The 22,397-nt window shown below is 46.5% G+C and overlaps 1 protein-coding gene across 1 annotated transcript in view; it reads right to left on the bottom strand.

Annotated features, from left to right (window-relative positions):
• Nucleotides 1-22,397, bottom strand: part of CSMD2 (CUB and Sushi multiple domains 2) — a 608,999-nt gene that overhangs the window by 158,193 nt on the left and 428,409 nt on the right. Inside the window, exon 25 of the mRNA XM_055138092.1 lies at nucleotides 22,237-22,363. Within this exon, the coding sequence (XP_054994067.1) occupies nucleotides 22,237-22,363 (127 nt within the window). The remainder of the gene's footprint in view (nucleotides 1-22,236; nucleotides 22,364-22,397) is intronic.

Below are 22,397 nucleotides of genomic sequence, written 5' to 3'. Positions count from 1 at the left end.
GTTCCCATCGTTTCCTGCAACTTTCCTTACTGGACAAGTTCATTAATTTTTTTGATGTGGTTTTAGTTCGGGGCCCCGCCCACCGTTGCTCAGGGCTTACTCCTGACTCTTTGCTCAGGGATCACTCCTGGCAGTGCTCAGGGACCGTATGTGGTGCCAGGATTAAATCGGGGTTAGGTGCCTGCAAGGCAAGTGCCTTAATTTCTGTACTTTCTCTCTCTGGCCTTCTTCTACAGAAAGACTTTTGTTCCACTATTTCACTTACGATTTTAGGGAATACTACTCTCTTTAGGTAGCACATTTCAGAGGGCTTGTAGAAACAATTTTGTGAGGAATTGGTATTTATTTAAAAAATTGATAAATGCTGCTAAATTATTCTCTTAGTGATTATACCAATTTACATGTTCACAAAATATTATTAATGTGGTACCTTAAATTCTACTTTCTCAATATTATATATTTGATGTTACTGGATTGCTTTCCCATTTGTAAACTAAAATAAAATTTCATTGATATTTTCAGCTTAGATAATTTAGTAAGTTTGTGTTTTTTTGCATTTTTGGGTGCTGTTTTTTATATTAGCATATCTTTGCTCTGCCTTAGTTTAGTTATTTTTAAATTAGATTTATATATTAAGATTTTGATGTTTCTATATATTTTGATTTCTTTTTTACTTATTTCTTGCTAATATTTTCCCCTAGTATCTGAAATCTTTGTGCCCTTGAAATGGCTTGTGGTATCTATTCTGATATAGAAATAATTGGCTTTACATTATCAAGCATGTTAATCTTTTCCTTCAAGGAAATCAGGTGACATGTTATTCTTGGGCAAACGCTTCTTCCCCCAAATGCGCAAAAAGCAAGATTTGAAATTTTCTAAGAACTTGCAAAATCTCTGTTTTTGAGATTCATAGATTCATTATTTTTCCAGACAAACTCAAGGGTCCCAATTGCCGTCTAAACCTGTTTCCATATCTGGATTTATTAGGACACCTTTCAGTTCCTCATAGCAAAAGTCTTTACCAATGCCCATTTATTAATTTGTTCACCATCCCCTGCCCCCGGACATAACTGTCGTGAGTGTGAAAATTCACAGGTCAGATTCACCAGGCTCAGTGTCTACGAGTAGCTGGCTCTGGGGATGATGTTCATGAACCCGGGTTGGGTGAAGTCACTTGTAGACAGAGCATCCAGGCTCTGCCCTGGGGGTCTGCCACATCTCCTTGGCAGGGGTCTGGTTTAGGCCCCCTCCCCAGGGCTCCTCCAGGATGTGCTTTGGATTCTATTTGTGGTGTCAGGAACGTAATTACTCAGCTACGGCATCACATCCTTTGGAGATTCTGATGGGGATCTTCAAACTTTCCCTTCCTGTCCTCCTGCCCCCCACCCCCAGTCCCTCCACATTCCCTAGCTAACTTCACAAATTTAACCTTTCAAAAAACTTTTTGGTTCTTCAATGGGGTTGGGGGGCAAACCCCACAGATAGGTTGATTGCAATGGCACACATTTCGTTAGTGGATGAATGTTTCCTGATCTGACACCTCTTACATTACAGATACAGCTCAGAGCTTAGTTTATGTACTTTGGTGCAGTTTTATATTGTCTTATTTGTGACATTCTTTTGTCTCCAGGGCCTCATCCATGCTAGATACACACTCCACCACAGAGTCACCTCCCTGGCTCCTGTCACGACTCTGGTTAAATGAATTATTTTTGTTTTCATGTTGCCAAAAGGGGAATTTAATGACCTACTGACTGTCAGCTCTAAGACTGTGAGTGTGTGTGGCTTATGTGAGTTCCTAGGCAGTTCGGATAGCCTGTGAGGGGTCCCCAGGATTTCCTAGGAAGCCCTCTCTACAGACACAGGGAGGACGCTCCTGCCTCTCAGCTGTGTGGGAATTTGCGTTGATCATGGTCATGCTCTCGTGGCCTTCAGAGCACTTCCCATGCAGATGGGCTGGGCTCTGCGCTGGATTGGAAAGGGGAGAAGGAACTTTGGGGAAGCCATGAAAACGGGTAGTCACCATGGCACCCCACTGCCGCGGTTTTTCCTGTATTCTGCATCCTGTACGAATAGCACCCTGAAAGCAGGAGCCAGCCCTGGAGGGGCCCAGAGGGGAGTAGAGATATGCAGCCAGATGGCTCTGGGATCCCGTGAAATAAAAGTCCATGTGAGCTGCCCTTGTCAGCAAAGCCAGGAGGAAATGCGACTCGATGTCTGGGTGGCAAGAAAAGGAGCGTGGTTGGTTTCTTATATTTTGATTTAATAACAGAAAATGAGACTCAGAGGCAGAGGGAGGTGGCAGGGTGGGGAAGAAAGGGGACCTTTATAGATGGAGAGATGGAAGATAAAGGGCCTCAGGATTTGCTGGAGGAGTTTGGGCTTGATCCTCTTCTAATTAGAGACCAATGGGGCTGAAGCCCCTCCAGGGAGGATGGAATAAATTAATGAGTGAATAGATGAATACGTGAATAAAATCCCTGGAGAAGCAGCCAGGCAGGGAATTGGGCCAAGAGAGAATCTGGAGCCTAAGAAGAAAGCAAACATGATCCTACAGCAGCCACAGAGCACGTGCCACTTTCACGGGACCCCCGTGGGTCCTCACAAGCATCTCTACTTCGTCAGGAGTGTGCCATGCTGTCTTTAAAATCTAGAATCCTGACGTTCAGAGAGTTTAAGTGACATGCTCAAGGTCAAGGGCTGGTGAGAATGAGCCCAAATCACATTATGTCATTAGAAACCAGGTCAGACTTTCACACTGCCTCTCTGTCCCCCGACAATGCACACACCTGCAGGAGAAGGAGGCTGTGGCCTGGAGCTGGGCATGCGCAAGAGACCCTGGCAGGAATCAATAGTTTACATGGAATCGCGTGCAAGGTGAAAGGGTTGTTACTCCAGACCATGAATTTAAACCGCCAGTTCATTGTGCTCAGTTCAGCTGATCTGATAATCAGCCAGTCAAAGGCTTAGCATTGATGGGGTCAAAAGAAGCAGGTGGAGGAAGTAGCTGAGGCCTTTGCATGCAGAATAATGCACCTTGACAACTGGAAGCATAGAAACTGCAGTCTCAGACCTCACACTGTCTTCATTTATTTAAATACCTCCTCTGGGCTGGTTTCGGGGAGCTGACGGTGAGGATGAAGCACAGGGCATCATTTCCTCCACCTCTGGTGGAGATGGACAATGATCTTGCATCCCCCTTAAGACCTTTAAAGGATCAGCTGTGGCAAAGGTGAAGACACAGGCAGCAGGTGAAGCTGGAGGAATGGAAGGCACTTCTTTAACGTGGGGAAGCCTCTCTACAGAGAGAACGTTGACCTGATCCCACAGACACAACAGAGGAACAAGCTTAGGGCAGGGAAGGAGGAAGGGGAAACTTTCTGTGCCTACAGGGCAGAGTGCTGAAAGGCCCCCAATGGGGAGGTGGCCTGGAGCCTCCTCAGAGCAGTGGAAAGACCGTGGGTGTCCCTTGGCCATGAAACAGGCAGAAGAACAGCCAGGCAAGGGCCCTGTGTGCTGGCGGGGGAGGAATTCAGCCATCTTTTATGAGATAAGGGAAAAATTCTGCATAGATTTTTAAGCCATGGTCCGACAGGGTCCTATTTGCATCTTCAGATGAGTTCTGATGCCCACTTGAGGCTAGATCAGGGCAGAACAGGATGCAGGGGCACTAGCTGAGGGGCAGCTGCAGGGTCTGGCCAGCCCCTGGGCTCCTGGGTGAACAGTCTGCAAAGACTTGCTTTGCCAAGATGAGCACCTTTATTTAGACTTTTAGGGAAAGTCTTTTCTTGCCTTAGAGAAATCCGTCTCTAAAATGTTAATTCCAGGTTGTGTTCCACGGGGATCAGTCTGGGCTGAATCAGACACTTGGCTTTGCCGGAGCAGCTCCCTGCACATGAAAGCCAGGCAGCCTCCGTTTGGCTTTTGAAATACTGAAAACAGTGGAAGAAGCCCACCCCCGCACGGCCCCCGGAGGAGAGTGAAGGAGGGGGGCTAGGCAGAGGCCTTGCTCTCTGTACGTGGGTTTCTTTGGGCACACAGGTACACACAGGCCAGGTCTGGGGCTGCGGGGAGACACAGAGGAAGTGAGACACCCAAAGCTGTGGAAGGGGTGTCCTCTTCCCCAGAGGCTGGTGTGTTTTACTGAAACAGACACACAAAAATTAGCTGTGATGGATACAAAGATGTGGAATAAATAAGGCACTGTAGAAATAACTGAAGGAGGAAGTGAACTGAACACTTACAGGAAAATATGCACCAAGCACTTTCTATATATATATTGTCTGTTATCCTCACTGCAGTCAGACCATTGAGATGCTATTGCCCCACTGCCTGTTGATGGGTGGGGGTAGGGGAGAATATCAGGCCACACCTGGGGTTCACAGAGTGTGGAGCATGGCAACAGGCACCAGAGCAGATAAGGTCTGTCCCTGCAGAGCAGATAAGACCTGTCTTATCTGGATAACGACCCAGTAGGGAGTGTCTGGGAGCATTTTACAAGCACCAGGTATCTGGCTTGAGTCCTACACAAGCCCCCAAGAATTGTCACCTATGCTTAGCGAGTCCTATTCCTAATTGCAGCATCTAGTTCTAGAGCTGGAAAGGTGATAGGTCAGTAATGCTAAACTTTATGTGATTGGACCATCCTCTTAAGCTGAGACCCTCTATAAAATATGTGTATTTGGCAATAAACTGAATGGTCACCAGCTGTCTACCAGAGTGGTTTCTCTACGTGCCCGTCATCCTTTGCCCCATGTCTGCCCAGACCCAGTACAAAACACGCCTGGCCACGTTGGGGAAAACATGTTCCCCAACAACGCAGGGCCTGGGCTGGGGGCCAGGGGTGGGGAGAGCCATTCTTCTAATCACATTATCCATACCCAAGACTTTCCTTTCACATCCTCTACTTCTCGCCAAGAGAGTCCAGCAGAACAAGTAGAAATAGGGTCTCTGAGGCAGTTTTGAAGAAAGAAAAGTAAAACTCAAGAAAAGGAGAGAGGGGGGATATTGAAAGAGAGGTAATGGCAGAGAGACAGGAAGTATCACCAGCCTTTCTGGATACAATCTTCGTCTGTCCTTCCAGCCCACACCTTCCACGAGAGTCGGCCGGGACTTCCCTTCCAGAAGAGACTTCTGGGGGTTTGTGCAAGTCCTTCATCAACCGCCACCATTTGCCTTCTCCCCTTCTTCCCACCCTCCCCTCTTTCTTCTTATTTGCTGGTTCTGAACTTCCCTTTGCTGGGAAGATTCTAACCCCTAACCATGTTCTCACGCTATCTGCCATGAGTTAAATAAGTGTCTCCCACACCAGGACATGCTCCAGTTCGACCCCTGGTACCAGTGAGTCTGATGTAATTTGGATACAGGGTTTTTGCAGATGTAATGAAGTGTGAAGTCGGTTGGATCAGGATGGACTCTGGATCTCCGGAAGAACAGTTTTCTATGAGACAGTGAGAAAGATGGGGAAGCAGAGATACTCAGGGGGCCCAGGAAGAAGAGCACGTGAAGAGAGAGGCAGAAACTAAAGTGCCATGTCCACCAACCAAGGAAACCAGGACTGTTGACTGACGGAAGCTAGGGGACAGCTGTGAACAACTCTTCCCGCAGCTCCACTGACGAGCCTGGCTCCTTCCCGGCTCCAGGCACTAGAGCTATGAGGAAATGCACTTCTGTGGTTTGAGGCCACTCAGTGACAGCAGCCCCAGTGAAAGACTTTATCACCTGTCCAGAATATGCTGGTCAATACAGCATACCCAGAGGGCAATTTTGCCATGTGCTTTACTTCTTTCCCATGGGTCCAGCTGCTCCCTCTCTATGCTCCCGTCTTAGTCATCCATTGGCTTTTTTGTCTCATTACTCTGTGCCTCCTTCATTGTTGCCTGCCCAGCCCTAGGTTTGACCTCCACTGAGCTCACGATGGCTGTGGTATGGCAAAACTGAAGAATGAAGGAAAGTTCGTCAGCTTTAAGGGACATCCATCATTTGGCCATGTGTCCCATGTTCCTCCATGGTCCTGGCCAAGGGAGTGCCACTTGGGAACAAAGATTTTATTTTTTTATTTAAAAAAAATAATTAGGCCATACCTGGTAGTGCTCAGGGATTACTTCTGGTGGGCTGGGGGACCATATGAAATGCTGGGGATCAATCCTGGGTCAGAAGCATGCAAGGCAAGTACCCTTATACTATTGCTCCAGCCCTGAAACAAATATTTTTTGAACCTTTCTTTACTGATGCAACGATGGTCCCCTGGATCTTACCACCTATCTTTGGTGCTCTCTCAGTACTGGACATGGGCCTCAGGGCACAGCCCTGGGTGACAGCTGCCCAGTCTATACCAGGAGGCCTGGAGGAACTGTGCCTGTGGTCTCAGCCTTTGCAAGCTCAGTCCCACTGGTTCTCCAAGCGCACTGGGGTACTGATTCACACAATCAAGAGGCGGATGGGGCTAGAGGCAGAGAGGCTGTCAGACCTGAACATCCAGAGCGGACCACACAAGCTGATGCTCCCAGATGTGGGGTGTTAAGTACTTCAGTAAGGAATGAAGAAGGCTTGAGCACAGGGCACATGCGAGTGACAGCTGAAGCTCTGGTTTGACAAGTCCAGTAAGTTTGTATTAGCACAGAGAGGGCAGCCTGTGAAGCACAGTACGAGGACACGCAGTGGGAGGAAGGTCTGTAGAGTGCACGAGAAAGAGGAGGGAACAGGAAATTGGGGAAAGGAGTAGCGCCAGGAATCTAGAGGAGCAGAGAGAGTCCCAGGGGAGGGCATGATGTCCCAGCTAGGGCCCAGACAAGGCAGGGAGGGCCCCAGTAATCCAAAGGGGACCAGTATTTTTGGTATGGGGTGACTAGGGACAAGGCTTGGGGTGAGACGTGGGCAGCCCTTTCCCACCAAAGGAGGGGACTTGATGGGTCTCAGTGTCCTCAGTCTGGTATCTGGTGCCACTTAGGCACTCAGATAGGTCCTGAGACCCTCTTGTCTCCTCGGAGCTGGTTCTTCATGGGATAGTAGGCTGCCGCCTGCTTTGTCTGCAAGCCCAGGGGGCTGGCCCTGCTCTGGGCTCTCCACACACCTTTCCATCAAGATCCATCCGCTATCCACCTATCTGCTGGGAGCAGGTCCCCGGGAGTGGCTGCTCCCAGCTGGGTCTGATTCCTTCCTGTATCTCTTCCTGCCACTGTCCAGGCTCCTCCATTAAGGCTCACGAGACTCAGAGGCTGGGAGAGGTGGTCTAGAAAGTGAGCAGAGCATTGGTAGCCCGAGCAGGTGCCGGGCCCCCCCCCCCCAGTGCCTTCCCAAGGCCCAACTTGCTCCTGGGGCCATGGCTGCTCAGTCTTCTCAGGCCGAGGAACCATATCACAGCAGACCTTTCAGGCTACCTCTGCTCCTGCTGCATGCAGGAAAGAGAAGCCACATGAGAACCCTTGGCATCTCCACCTACTGTTGACTGGGCCCCAGAAAAATGCAAGGTGACAGCAATCAGCACAGGAGCAAAGTGGCTGCTACACACTCTAGGTCCTAACTGTGGTCGTGTCCATAGGGAGAAGAACAGGTGTGTGTGTGTGGGGGGGGGGCCCAGAGACCAGGCGTGTCCACTGAGGGCAGAACGGGAGGCAGAGCTGACATGGATTCTCCACGACACTGGAAACAGCAAAAAGGAAATAGTATTTGTTTTTTGTTCAAATGCCCCCCTCTGAGCCATGGAGCTACAAACCAACAATTACACCATGAATATAAGAGCAGAAAATAATAATTAAAGCACTGCATTAGCCAAAGAGCAGAAACAGGGACGACAGATCAGAGTCCAAAGCAAGCATTGGTGTTGAGAGCAAAATTCTGGGCCCTTCTTCCTGGGACTCAGCTGGTATTTTTTTTTTTTTGAAGATGCTTTTGGCATTTTTCTCCTAAGTGAGAGAGTAAGCCTGGGCTTTGGGTCACTGAAAAAGCTGCTTGGTGGGAGTTTCAGGAGGGAGTTGGGGCAGGACCAGATCTGGGGCTCAGCCTACTGCCCTGAAGCTTCTGTCTCTCTGCATCGTGCCCTTGCACCAGCTGTTGTCTGGGCCGCAGCCCCTGAGAAGAAAGGCTCTGTGACAGTTGTCCTTAGCCAGAGTCAGTCCCCAAGGCACCAGCACTACAGGGAGAGGCAGCTGTGTCCTTGTCATTCGTGGAGAAAATGTTTTCACAAGATAAAAGGCTCATGGATGGGCCCCGTGGAAAGCAGCCACGGCTGTGGAATGTGGGTCCTCAGTTCAGATCCCGCTTCTGTGGCAGCTGACTCGGGACCCTGCACGGCCTCAGCTGGCCGGTTGGTGAAGTCGCCGAGACGTCGCCCTCATGGCAACCTTGCTGGGAGTCACATTATAAGGAAATCAGCCAAGACACGTAGGGAAAGATCAATCTGTAGAACAAACTGCAATTTTTTGGGGTCCTATTTATTTATTTTCACTTGACTAAGACATGTGTTAAACACTCCTATAATTGTCAGCTTCTTCTTGTATTTCTGACAGATTTTGCTTTATGTTTTCTGGAAAGGTTATTTGGTGCATAAAGATTCACTACTGTTGGCACAATTGTGGATGGTGCATTTTATTCACTGAAAAAATTCCCTCCATCTCTTTAATTCTTTTTAACCTTGAATTTTAATTTAAAAAATGGTAAAACTGAAGGCAAAAATTATAATCATGCTTCTTTTTATTTATGCATTTATTTTTATTTTGTACAAACTTTTAACTTTTGTTTTATATATATCTACCCCCTTCCAGAGAGACAGGACCTGAAGGGTTTGTGACTGTCAGAAGAGATAGCCCCAGGCTAAGACACCGGCCTTGCACCCCCTCCTTGCACCCAAATCTTAATCTTCATTTATTTATTTTTTTCTTTTGGGTCACACCCGGTGATGCTCAGGGGTTACTCCTGGCTCTGCACTCAGGAATTACTCCTGGTGGTGCTCGGGGGACCATATAGGATGTTGGGAATCGAACTCAATGCCCTCCCCGCTGTGCTATCGCTCTAGCCCTTAACTTTTATTTATTTATTTATATTTTATTTTTTAATAAATAAATAGAGTCTCTTGCCCGCACACCAGGCTGTCTTCTCCAGGGGCCCTTGGAGGGGATGGGCTCCAGCTTCCCTCCCCACCCTGAGCAGAGCTCCTGGTGGCCGAAGACCACCGGAACCTACCTACAGCCATCCTGGAGGCTCCTCTCCACACGTTCAGACAGGCCTCATGCATGAAGGTACCGGCAGAGGAACCCAGGTGTGTGTAATCCCATCAACGGCCAACATCCAGAGAGAGACTTAAAAGCAAGCTCTCAGAAGCGATATCTTTAGCCTACTTCTCCCTCTAGGAGAAACTGACAATCTTCTGAGAGTTTCCTGCCCACATGGGACAGCCTTGCAAGCTTCCCATGGTGTATTCATATGCAAAATCCAGTAACAAGCTGGATCTCATTCCCCTGACCCCGGAGAGCCCCCAGTGCAACATCGTTAGGAGGGCTGAGTCGAGATAGACTTCTAAGATCTCAGGGAAAGGACGAAATGAGATGTTACTGAGCCCACCCTAGAAATCGGTGATTAACGGGATATTGTGATTGATTGATTGTGATCTACCCCTAGCCTCTAACTCATATTCAAAGTGAGTTGCTACTGAATTACAGTCCCCCCACCCCATCCCTCTTTTTTTTGTATTTTCATTTTCCATTTCCAGCATTTCTTTTTCCCTTGACCCAACCTGAGAATCTTTCCCTTGTAATATAGAAGCTTGATTTGTGGGCACCAGCCCCTCATGGATCCTCGTGGTTCCCTTCCTGCTTCAGGTGGTCACTGTTGCCACCCTACCCCCCGCTCCCCCACTGCCTGCTCACTGTGCAGACCTTCAAGTGGCCTTGGAGTCTGCTGTGCTCTGCTCTCCCACCTCACCCCTGTCCTTTGCTGATCCTTTCACGAGATCCAGAGGAACCACATCAGCTACTTGCTGGGGGCCCTGGATCCACCATCCCTCCTGGTCCCTGCTCATCCCGAGCTTCTGGCACGTTGGCTACCTCCAGGGATGGCTAATGCTCCTCCCACCAAATTCTCACTGCCTTGGAGAAGTGGCCAGACCCGCCTCCCAATTATAGCGAATAGCAGAACTGAAATGTTTGCTCTCCGGTGTGGCACATGCTGGGATTTTACACACTCTGCCGCTTCATTGCAAGGCACAAGCTCCTCCACCACTAGGGGAGCTTTAGACTCAGTGGGGTGAGGGGGGGGAGCCTGACTTGCCAAATGGGGTCAGCAGGGTCCCTTAATCTCATCCCACAAGCAGGACACTATAGTGAGAGCACGTGGGGGGGCGGTATGAGGGTCTCAAGTGGAAGGAGTATGGGGCCCTGTATTGCCCTGTGGAACGAATGCCACTACCTTGCTTCTCCCTGCAGTCTGGCCCGGGCTGTGAGGACAGTGAAAAGTGAGGCTTTGTGACATAAAAACAGTGTCCTGAGATTTGGGGATTCTTTGTTAGTCTATTAGCCGTCACTGCTGACTAATAGTGAGCAATTTCTTCCTCTTGCTCTTACGCTTCTGGTTGACAACATTTTTCTTGCTATTTCCTTCTTTCCTCTGTAATAGTTCTTAGTCTTCACATTTTCTTCACAGATCTGCAAAGTGTACATTTTGGTTTTCATTCTACTTGAAGAATCTTTTAACATTTTCAAAATACTCCCAAACCTGCATTTTCTCTAATGATCAAATTTAAGAAAAATAACATACTATTTTACTCTTTCTATGTAAGACAGAAAATCCACAAACATTTAACTTTCTCCTCTGCCTTCCTCCAACGAGAGGAAAATCACTGACAATATAATCAGGACCTACAGAAATAAAATTCAATATCATCTTTTATGTCTTTAATCCTTCACCTTTTATGTGTGTGTGTGTTTTTCCCTAAACGTTTTAGAGGCTAAATTTTATAAATCTGTTTTACTTTTCAGCGGCTGCTCTAACCAAGTGCCACAAACTCAGCGAGACCAAAGTCTGGAGCTGTTCCCACCCTGGTGAAATCAAGGTATCAGTCGGTGTGAGCTCCGAATCTTTACAGAGTTCTATTTTTTTGTGTCTCCTGATTTCTCATGGTCATTGACATTTCTGAGGTTGTGGCTGCATTGTTCCACTGTTTCCTTTTTGTATAGTTCCAGAGCTCAGACCCAGGGCCTCAATGCAAGCTCTTCTGCTGAGCTACAGCCCTGGCTCCATCCCAATTTCTGTCTGTCTTCACAGCACCTGCTTTTCTGTGCATATGAACTCTCCCTCTGCTTTTCTTAGGAGTTGTGTGACCACATTTCATTCCTTCCTGTATCATTCACAATTTCTCTTCATTAGAGAAGCCTTAATCGCAAGGATCCATGCTCCAAGGAGTGTAACACTTACAGCTTCCATACATTAGGAACTGGTATCTTTGGGATTCCCATCCCCTATACAGCAATGTTTTCTGGAAAATTCTTCAAGAAGTCTTAGTAGCAAGTTTGAATTTTGTGCCTGTAATTCTATTTTTTTGTGTGTGGTTTTGGGGAAATATCTTGTGGTGCTCAGGGCTTTGTGCTCAGGGATCATTTCTGGAAGAGCTCAGAGAACCATCTGGGGTGCCAGGGTTTGAGCCTGGGTCAGCTGCATACAATGTAAGTGCTCTCCCACTGCACTATCTCTCCAGCCCTATAATTCTATATAAATCAACAATTCTTGGGTCTCATAACACCACTAACATTGGCTTTTGGTATTATGGGAAAGAAATCTTTGGAGAGTTGGATAAGTGGTGGGGGTTGTTTTTTCATAAATGACTTTTGTGGGAGGTTTGATTGCATATTTACCTGTGTGGTTCTTTTTTTTTTGTCAAGTGTTTTTTTAATCTTCAGAACCATTTAATTCCTCATCAGTTCATTTTGCCTGGAATCAAGAAATCCTTCCAACTCAACAAGGAAACTTTAATGAGGGCCACTCCTCTCCGTCTCCCCTTTTAGAGGGTTCTGGCAAGACTGTGTTTTATTATACCGTCTGCTCCTTATGTTTCTTCTTCTGCATTTATACCATCTGGATTGGTATTCTGTCTTTCACTCGGGGCAATGTTTCTTTTCTAACTTCTGTACCTTCATCCTTTCCTCTGCAATCACAGATTCTCCAGTTTGTCTTCTATGTCAATGCCTTTAATTATTGAAAGGCAGATGCCCCTCTCATGGGTTAAAATTGTTATTGTATATTCAGTTTTCTTTCTTTCACAAACTCTCTTAACTTTCTTTCTGTCTCAGTAGTTCTCTTTATCATTCCCATGGACCATTTCCTGCTATTTTTAATTCCTATTTCTTACAATGGAGTGGGGGAAATTATTATACATTTAAAATGTCTCTTATTGATGATAGCAAAGGCTTTTAAGAAACTCTGCTTCTATTTCTACAGGAAAATGGTTCTCTTTTCTAAGAACTAGTCTGTTTTAGTCAGCATCAGACACACACACAAACACACACACAACCATTTAATGCATTCTTCGTCTGTTTGTTTACTATCTTTCGAAAGAGGGGAGGTGTACTGTTTCAGTGTGCCTAGCCAGCAAAGTCTATGTTTCTTTGGGTCATCTCTTGATTTTTCTCCTAAGAGATGTGGAAATTCACTTCTGGAATTGTAAGCTGGTGGTTAAGTTGATGTGTTCTGGCCAATTTAACTACTGTAGCTCAGCTGGATTATTATGCTTGGATAATTTGAAGTAGTTTGTGTTTCTTTATTTAGAGGTGAACCACTGGAAAGTGAAATTGCTAGAGAGTACCATGACTCTTCAAGCAACATTTATATCCGCATCTTCTTCTTCAAACATTTTAGAGCTCCCTGTTTGCTGAAACCTTAATCTGAAAAGGAGCACCCTGCCATGTGTGTGTATATCTGTTCAGTTTCTTCATGAGGTCAGCTCTAGCAGAGGGAGGACGCTGCCCTTTTCTACTTAAGGTTGAACTCACTGTCATTTCTCAAGAATAGACCTTCTGGAGGCTGCTAAACTCACTGCCATGACTCCTGGCAGGAGCAGGGAACAGAAGCTTCACTTCCGGTGCCTTCTGCTTCTTTGGGGCCAGCTGCCCACTTGCTGGTTAAAGGGAAGCCAGGCTGCCCACGTGGGAAATGGCTGCCCTGTGATTGATAGAATACTGTCACAGGGGAATCTGGACTGCAGCACAGCCAGATGTTTTGTCTGGTCCAGCATCCTCCCAGGAAAACATGCTCCATTGGGCAGGGGTTCTGGCTAATCAAAAATGCTGGTCCCCCCTCTCTCAGATGCCCTCCTGCTTAGTGAGCAACAACCAAAAATGGAATTTCCAGGTTGTTGTCTGCGTTAATTGTTAAGAAGCATCCCTCCCAGTTAAAAACTCAACAAAACGAAGACAGTTAACTACAGGTAAGTTTTATGAGCACGAGGAGTAGACATCCTGGCTTACGTGGGCTTGGGGAGCAGATAGCCAAGGTTCTGGGAACAAGATGTTCTCCATACTCCATGGGTTGCAGATCTTTATTTTTTTTATTATTTCAGATGCTTAAGAAGTCAAAGCGTATTGTACCATTTAAGCAGTTAGTACCTGGCCCCTCCTCATTGTCCAGGCCTCTCCTTTCACTTGTGTACATTGCGGTCCCTCCGTGCCCAGTCCAGACAACTTCCTGGTCTTGTACCATGACCCCAATCTTGTCCCTATGTCACCATTCTCTATCCAGTTTGCTTTTCTAGTCTGGAATCTGCAGCTGGAGCCCTGTAAGGTGTGTCCCCATGCTGGGGCTCACTGCTCTGTAACCTGTACCTTTCTAGGGCTGCATCTCAGTGTCTCCCTGTCACCCCTAGGCTTTCCTTGGTCTCCAGCCACAGCCACATGGGTGAGATTCCCGTTGTCCTGCCTTCGGCTGCGGCACAGATGAGGGATAAAGAAAGAGCTGCTTGGCTGGGGCTTCCCCTCGACTCCTGTTATCTCCCACCACAGCCATCTCAGTATCTGATTTAACTGGGTTAAACAATACCATACCCCTCTAAATCATGAAGATGATTTGAAATCAGAAACTTTCTTTTTTAATTATTATTTTTTACAGATTTCAACCTTTTCTTTTAAAATTTATTCTTTTATTGAATCACCATGTGGAAAGTTACAAAGCTTTCAGGTTTAAGTCCCAGTTATACAATGCTCGAACACCCATCCCTTCACCAGTGCACATATTCCATCACCAAGAATTACAGTATACCTCCCCCCCACCCCCCACCTCCCCAGCCCCCCACCCCGCCTGTGTAACTGATAAATTTCACTTTACTTTCACTTTACTTTGATTAACTTTTGCGATTACTTTTCAGTCAAACAATGTTCAAGTACTCATCCCTCCACTAGTGCCCATTCTCCACCACCAATGTTCCCAGTGTCCCTCCCACCACTCCCACCTCTTTCCACCCCCTGCCTCCATGGTAGGCACATTCCCTCCTACTCTCTCTCTCTCTCTCTCTCTCTCTCTCTCTCTCTCTCTCTCTCTCGTGTTATGGTTTGCAGTACAGACACCAAGCAGCCATCATGTTTGATCCATAGCCTACTTTCCAGCAAGCATCTCCCATCCTGAGTGAGCCCTCCAACCATCATTTACTTAGTGGTCCCTTCTCTATCCCAGCTGCCTTTTCCCTCAGCGCATGAGACCAGCCTCCAAGCCATGGAGCAATCCTCCTGGCCCTTATTATCCACTATGCTTAGGTGTTAGTCTCCTAGTATGTTATTTTATATTCCACAAATGGGGCCTCAGATCTTGGTGGGGAAAGCATCAACATATTCATTTCGAGAGCTGGCTCTTAGCCCTTCTCCCCTCCCTTTCCTACAAGCCAGACAAAAAGAGCTTTCAACCTATGCCGGCTTTATACTCAAGCAGCAAAACACAGTTCTCCGTGTAAGGAGTGTCCCTCAAACTAGGGCTATCTGCCACCGTGCCTATCCTATGCATCATCACTACTGAAGGTTCTCAGGTGGGGGTCTCCTCCTGTCACACCAGACAGTGACCTCTTCCAGAAGCAGCTGTATCGATGCACCTTCCTGTCTTTCACATGCTCTAGGCCTTATCTCCTCCCAGCACTAAGAACCAGTACTGATCTTTAAATTGTAGCAAGCATAAGTACTTCTGTAACACCCTGCTCCCAATTCTCACTGCCTGAAATTATGAATTACCCTTATAAATACATGTCTATTGTGTTTCACATATATCCCCACTACAGAACGCATTGTATTATATCAGAATCTGTAGAACACTCTCTAGATGGACTTATCCATACTCTATTTCCACAGGACTTCTACGGAAATGACAATAGCAAAACAAATTGATTTCTCATCCCCCCCATCAGGCATGCAAATTCTGACTAATAGGATTTAGGCAGAATGTCTTGAGGGATGGTGGTTCTTCCAAAGTAAAAGGTAAACACTGGCTTCGAGAAAGCTCTGGGCCCTTTCCACTTTTTCAGTTTTTGAGATGGGAACTCAGGCATGATGTCTGGTGCTGCCACAGCTGACAAGGGAACGAGGAGAAGCAATGCCCAAGGAGGACTGAGCAAGAAGTCAAGCCATCCTGAACAGATGCCCCAGGCTTGGATGGGACCTTCTGATTCTTCTTTTTTTTTCCCCAAGAGAAAATGAATCTCCATCTGTTGAAGCCAGTTTTTGTTCATTTTTTCTACTTTCATTCTGAACGGATACATACATTTCTATCTATAAGACTGAGACCTTCAAGGGAAAAGACTGTTTTTTATTTATATTTATATCCACCATGCTTGGCAGAATGCCTGGCACCAAGTAAGCGCTCCAAGATTTTGCACTAAGCTGAATGTCATTACTGTCTTTAAAATATTCTGATGACTTTTCATTATACTGAGCAATCCATTCAGAGTTCGCATCTTGGCCTTCAGGGTCCTACAGGGAATACCCCCTTTGCCCCACCACAGGCTCCAGCCACATCCAGCAAGCATACTTTCTAGGAGAGATCCTATATCTTTAACTGTGTTCATGTGGACTCTCTTCTTCCTCGGTCTTGGCATGTTGGCCCCACACTTCTAGACAGAATGCTCTCTCCTCTGAGACTGAAGGGGGCCCGCACACTACTCTATCTGCAGGTACCTGTTTGCTGGATTATTTTTCCCCATTGGGATGTGAGCCTCTCCCTAGCACTGATGTGTGTGTGTTCTACCACACATCAACACTGAGTTTCGCACACTGAGAAGTTGTTTAGCATAGGTTGTAATTGAAGGAACGAAAGCAGGTCAGAATGGCAGAGAGGATAAGAGAAGCCTGGTGCTGGGAACAATAGTATTAAAACCTACATCACTGGGTTTTAATACTATTAAAACTTTAATACTGGAAAGAATGAGTGACAACCCCCATGTCCCCTGTGAGACCTGGGGACATGGGGGTTGTCACTCATTCTTTCCAGGCCCCAAGGATCTTGTCTATAAAAGTGTCCAGTACTAACTGATCCAGAACATGGCAGGATGTAGCTGCTGTTCAGAGATGGATAGAGGGGAAGAACCATGAGCGATAGCTTTGCCCCCACTTTCTTCTCCAATTTTCACCAGGGTCGGTCCATGGATTCTAGAAAGGATAACTTTGACCTGCAGGTAGCCAAGAAGTGGTTTCATTTCTATGGAACAAAGCTGAATGCAGCATGACAAAGTCGCATCCGTGGGATGCAGGGAGCAGAGACGTGGAGGGTGGTGGCACACAGATCTGCTCCCCTGCGGGGGTGCCAGGTCTGAGTGGGGGTCATCAGCTACCTGTCCCACAGAGCTGCCCTGAGGGAGAAGCCCCTACCAAAGGCTGCAGCTGCTCCTGGGCTCCAGGAGGGGGCTGCCCATGGAAGGATCTCCTTTCCTGCTGAAACACATCCAGCCTGGCCCCAGATCCCTGCCATCCCCGTGGTCCCTCCTGGGCACACCTCAAAGGGCCAGTGCTTTCTTGCTTGTCAGAGTGAGGTTTCGCTATGGATTCCTCTGGTCACCTGCTTGGGAAGAGTTGGAGCAGGGTAGAAAGTGCATCTGTCTTTGTTCCCTGTCCCCGGGAACAGTCTCACAGACTGACCCTGGGCTATCATCATCCCCCCATCTCTGATGTCTAGGGGGAGCTTGAACCTCTGCCTCCCCCAACAGTTCTGCGTCCTTGGCTGAACAGTCGTGCTTACTGGATATCCTACCTGGGCACTAGGGGAACATCTATGTGGTGCCAGGCAGGTTTCAGTGTAAGCCATGGGGACTCACTGAGGCATCACTGTCCCGGGAGGTGGCAGGGACTCTTGGAAATCCTTGTTTCACAAATAAGAGAAAAGAGGCACGAAAACATGAAGAACTTCCTGAGCTCCACAGATAGTGTGTGTGTGTGTGTGTGTGTGTGTGTGTGTGTGTGTGTGTCTGGGAGGTCTGGGGAAAGGGTCCAGTTCTCAGCTACAACTTAATACTGAATGAGCAACAAAACTACCGGGATATTGGGAGAATTAGCTTTTCAAAGGAATCCAGTGAACAATCAGACCAACTGGCCCAACTGCAAAATGGAATTGATGCAGGGAAAAGCTGGAGACACTGTAAGACAAAACATAAACAGCATCCTCAGGGAGATGCAAGATGATAATACACTGATAAAAACAAAAGCAGGCTGCCAAGAGTAATCAGAAAACGAAAACGCAGTTTCCTTGAAGTAAAAACAAAAACAATATTTTTCCAAAGAAAGTGGGAGAAATAACAGGATAAGTGCTATTGAAAACAGAATTAATGAAAACAAGGGATCCTTGACAGAATAAAAATAGGATAGAGAACTTTTCAAATCACCAGAGAGAAAAGAAACCTAATTAGATCAAATCAGCAAACAGTATGAAGTTAAAAACAAACAAAAAACCCCAAAATGCAATAAAGAAACTAAATATTCTTTGTTTGAAGGTCTGCGTAATACATTTGGCAAAAATAATATAGTCAAAACCCTACTCTTTTTGCTATCTATGAGTATATAGAGAACGTAAATAAGACAAAAATTCAAAAAGTTAGAAGAGTATGAAGCAGTAAAACTAATAAAGAAGATCACACAAAATATAAAACCACTTAGAAATGTTTTAAAATCCTTAAATGCTTTTAGGTGGAATAGAAGTCTGAACTGAAATCATAGACTTTAGAAATGAATACTCCCACATGGAAAACATAAACTTCCCCAAAGAAATCCTAAGAGAACCTGAAGCGGCAAAGACAATGAAGTACTACTTTGTCCTCAGACGGGAAAAATGCCAACAGGACTCACATCATCTGGTGCTGCCATGTAGGGATGCCAGCTTTGGGTAGATGTGTAAATTGCAGCGGAATCTGGGAGGAAATTTGAGGTCATTTATTACAATTTGCCTTCTAAGAATATATCCTAAAGAAATCATTGGACACCTATTTAAGGATTCATGTACCAGGATGTTTACTGGAGTGAAAAACAGAAAGTGTTCACTTTATCAATAAGGGAGCAGTTAAATAAGTTATGATTGTGCCCATGAAGGACTCCTTGAAGCCATCAAACAAGATGAGGCAGACAGAGAGATGTTGACATAATAAGATGATGATACACGATGAAATGGAAAGAAGCAAAAATCAGGTTACTGAGGCATGTACGGAGATGATCTTATTTCGGAAGCTGCGTTTATTACGTTTGCTTTGGGTCTATATAAGATCTCAAACACCTAAGAAACAAAAGGGAAACAAAAGGACCGAACTGCTAGCACAGAGCCTGCACAGAACCACAGCACGTGGTGGGGGTATTAAGCTATCTGTTCTCCACAAGTGCTGCACTGTTGGTATCTTGAATTTTTAAAAATGAGTATCAACATTTTCGAGAGAACCATTGTACAAAGGCACTGCAATTAAAAACATTTTAGGCAAATCTCATATTGAATAGGATGGAAATCAAAATGGGGCTTTGGCGTTTCCCCTTAGTTTTACTGTTGGTTATTTACACAAAGAGTGTGAGTATGCTGGGGATTAGGGGGATCAGGGGGTAGAGAGAGAGAGAGAGAGAGAGAGAGAGAGAGAGAGAGAGAGAGAGAGAGAGGAGGAGAGAGGAGGAAATGGAGGAAAGGGTGAGGGCACAGAGGGGTGAGGAGACCAGGAGGAAGGCAGGAAGGAGAGGGAATGAGGTCACACCAGAGTAGGTGCCAGTGTGGGTGGGAGGGGGAGGGGGGTCTTGCCACCCAGCCCTCCCTCCCAGAAGCTGGCAGAGCAGCTGCTCACTTGGAGCTCTCAGAGGCTGGGGCTCCAGAAAACCTTTCAGGGGAGGATTGGTACTATCGCCTCCACTCTGTGCTGCTCACCTCGGGTCCATATACGTACACACACACACACACACACACACACACACACACACACACACACACACACCATGTACACACTTGGGTTGCACTACCCAGAGAGAAGAGTTCCTTGGAGTGCTTGGATCCCCCTTCCTGAGGGAGAGGCAGGGAACCCCCAGGTGCCCCCCAGCACTGGCCTGTAGTTCCTGTAGGGGATAATGTTCTCATTCCTGCCAGAAGCCCTGGCATTGATTTCCTGTGCTCTCACAGCCAGCTGTTCCAATCTGCTCTGTTCTCCTCCACCCTCATCCTCCACCTTAATTCCCAGGATTAATGCTGCGTGTCTCGGGCATGCTAATGCGCTGAGCCAGAAGGGAGCTGGGAATTTTTCACAAGACGCAGGGGCAAAAACACGTAGGAAGGAGGCGTCAGAAAGTCCACGATGACTTTCGAGTGATTAAGCAAAACAAACAGATAGACAGGCAGACAAAAACAAAACAAAACAAAACACAGCCAGCAAAGGACGAGAGAAGGGAAAAACAGGAGAAAGCGAATATGACAAAATAGTCCTGGCAGTTAAGTCTAGGTAGTCGCTAGGTAAGACTATACCGTTCTGTCAACTTTTCTTTATGTTTTGTATCTTGCATGTTACACAATGAAAATGGAAAGTGGTTCAGGGCACTTCATGCTCTTCAGATGGTCTCCTCTCAGAGCTCCCAGACCCAGCACCTGATCTTCCCAGGCTGCCAGGACAGCCCCAAGCAGCCTAACCCAGCCCTCAGCCCCTCCATGCTCTGCTCTATCAGCCCCACCTCCCACAGCTGCCCCCACCCACCCAATCAGAGGCAATGCTCTCGCCACGGGAGTCCAATTCCAGATCCTTGAGTCTGATGACACTTTCCCGGTCACCAACCTTCCTCTTGGACTATCTGGCCTTCTCCACTTTGTTCTTCAGGACTAATCTCTGAATGTCACTTTTAGGGGACAGCTTCTCTGGCTTCTCCTGGGCTGCCATTCATTCTCCTTCCTCCTTCCACCACCAGTACCTCCATCTGGACATACTTAAATATCTCCTCTCTGCCAGCAGGGAGAGGGTCTCATTCACCTCTACAAGACCAGGACCATTTACCCACAATGTCTTAAACAGTTGTTCCAGGAAGGACTGAATACATGAATGAATGATACTTTGAGGCAGGAAAATCTTTGGATTTGCACTGCTATACACAAAAGTAAAGAGAATCCTTTAGCTCTTCATTCATTCATTGTCCATTTAATACTACCTGAGTGACTAACAAGGATCTACTAGTTATAAATGTCCAAATCCTGCTTTTCATTCATTCACTCATATGTCTAACACTCAGTAGTTGCTGAGTGCAACCCTAAATCATAAACACATTTGTTATCATTTAAACAATGTTTTCTAAATGCAGTTAGTACATGTTTACAATTATACTGACATTTGCAGTTTTGCTGTTCATAGTTATCACAGGTCACCAATGCCAAAGTACCCAAGACTTCCCACACTCGTCCTTGTGCCCCTCCAATCCACCTTTTATCCTCCCCTGCCACATGGCCTTGCTTGGCATTCTAAGCTCTGTAATCCAAGGTTTGCCATTGTTTGATACCCTCATTCACTTGTCTGGCTTGTTTATATATCACAGATGGTGGATCATTTAGTATTTGTCCTTCCTCTCACTTATTTTTCTTAATACTCTTGTCTCACCTCCATCCAAGTTGCAGAAAACTACAAGATTCCACCTTTACTTGTAGCCTATAATATTGCATTGTATGTATACATCTATCTATCTATCTATCTATCTATCTATCTATCTATCTATCTATCTATCTATCTACTATCTATCTACCTATATCTTAGGACATCTTTGTTTATTCACCTGCCATTGGGCTCGTACTCATTCTGTGGCTGAAACAGACTAAGAGGGAGGCATTCTGAGGGTGCCCTGCTCTAAGCTGACTCTTGCACACTGGGAGAAGCCAGTGCAGAGCTGTGTGTACAAAAGTCACCGTGTTCCTGAGCTCTGCTGAGTACACAGCCATGAAGGCACCTCTGGGTGCTTTATGAGAACCAGGCACAGCTGACCATTGAACAGTGTGGGAGTTGGGGGTACGCACCCAGGCAGTCCAAGGTCTGCCTATAAATTTTGACTCCTTAAACACTTTACTATTCCCCCATCCTTTTTTATTGAATCATCGTGAGATACACAGTTATAAAGTTGTTCATGATGGGGTTTCATCGTTCCAACACCCATCCTTCTACCAGTGTTCCCAGTTTCCCTCTCCTCCACAACTCAAATACTATCAATAGCTTGCTATTGACTGGGATTCTCACCCAGACACAAACAATTAGCACATATTTGTTATAGGTATTTTGTGCTGTATGCTTTTAGAGAGAAGAAAATGTTAAGGAAATCATAAGGGAGATAACAACATTTACAAAGCTGTATGGTAGTTTCTGAAACAAAAATCCACATGTAAGTGGACCATTCCACTGGCAACTATGTTATTCAGTCAACTACAATAGAGCCCAAATGCTGTGGGAGATAAGGAGACTTAGCCAGAACAGAACTCTCTCCCAGGTCCTGCAAGCTCTCAATGGCAAGGCTCCCATTCAAACGGGGTCCAGAGGACTTCAGGGCTATGCCCTCAGCTCCACTGCTAGAACTGTGCCCTATGGGCCAATGAGACATTTGCTCTTGAACGGCCAAGACTGTCCTTACCACTTTTCAGGTTTTCCATAGACACAGCCCAAGCCCAGAGTCTCTGCAGCCACTGATGACCACAAGGTGCCCAAGAAGGGATACCAGACCACCTCTAACAGGGTGGCCTGGTGATGCCGCTGCTACAAATTCCCAGAAACAACAACCACAGTCAGTCACTCTGCTGTGACCAGGAACTTACCCGATGGTGCAGCCTGCGTCAGCCTCGATGGTCCAGATGCAGTTGAGGTTGTGTTCGTAGGGAGCCGGATACCCAGGTGACAGCACCTGCCCAGATGCTTCGCCTCTCACTGTCCCTCCACATTCAGCTGAAAGAAAGCCCAGAAGATTGATTTTCATAGG

Source organism: Sorex araneus, chromosome 5 (genome assembly GCF_027595985.1).
Source record: "Sorex araneus isolate mSorAra2 chromosome 5, mSorAra2.pri, whole genome shotgun sequence".
Taxonomy (NCBI): Eukaryota; Metazoa; Chordata; class Mammalia; order Eulipotyphla; family Soricidae; genus Sorex; species Sorex araneus.
Note: the sequence above shows the minus strand (reverse complement) of the source record. Positions and strands in the feature narration are given on the sequence as shown.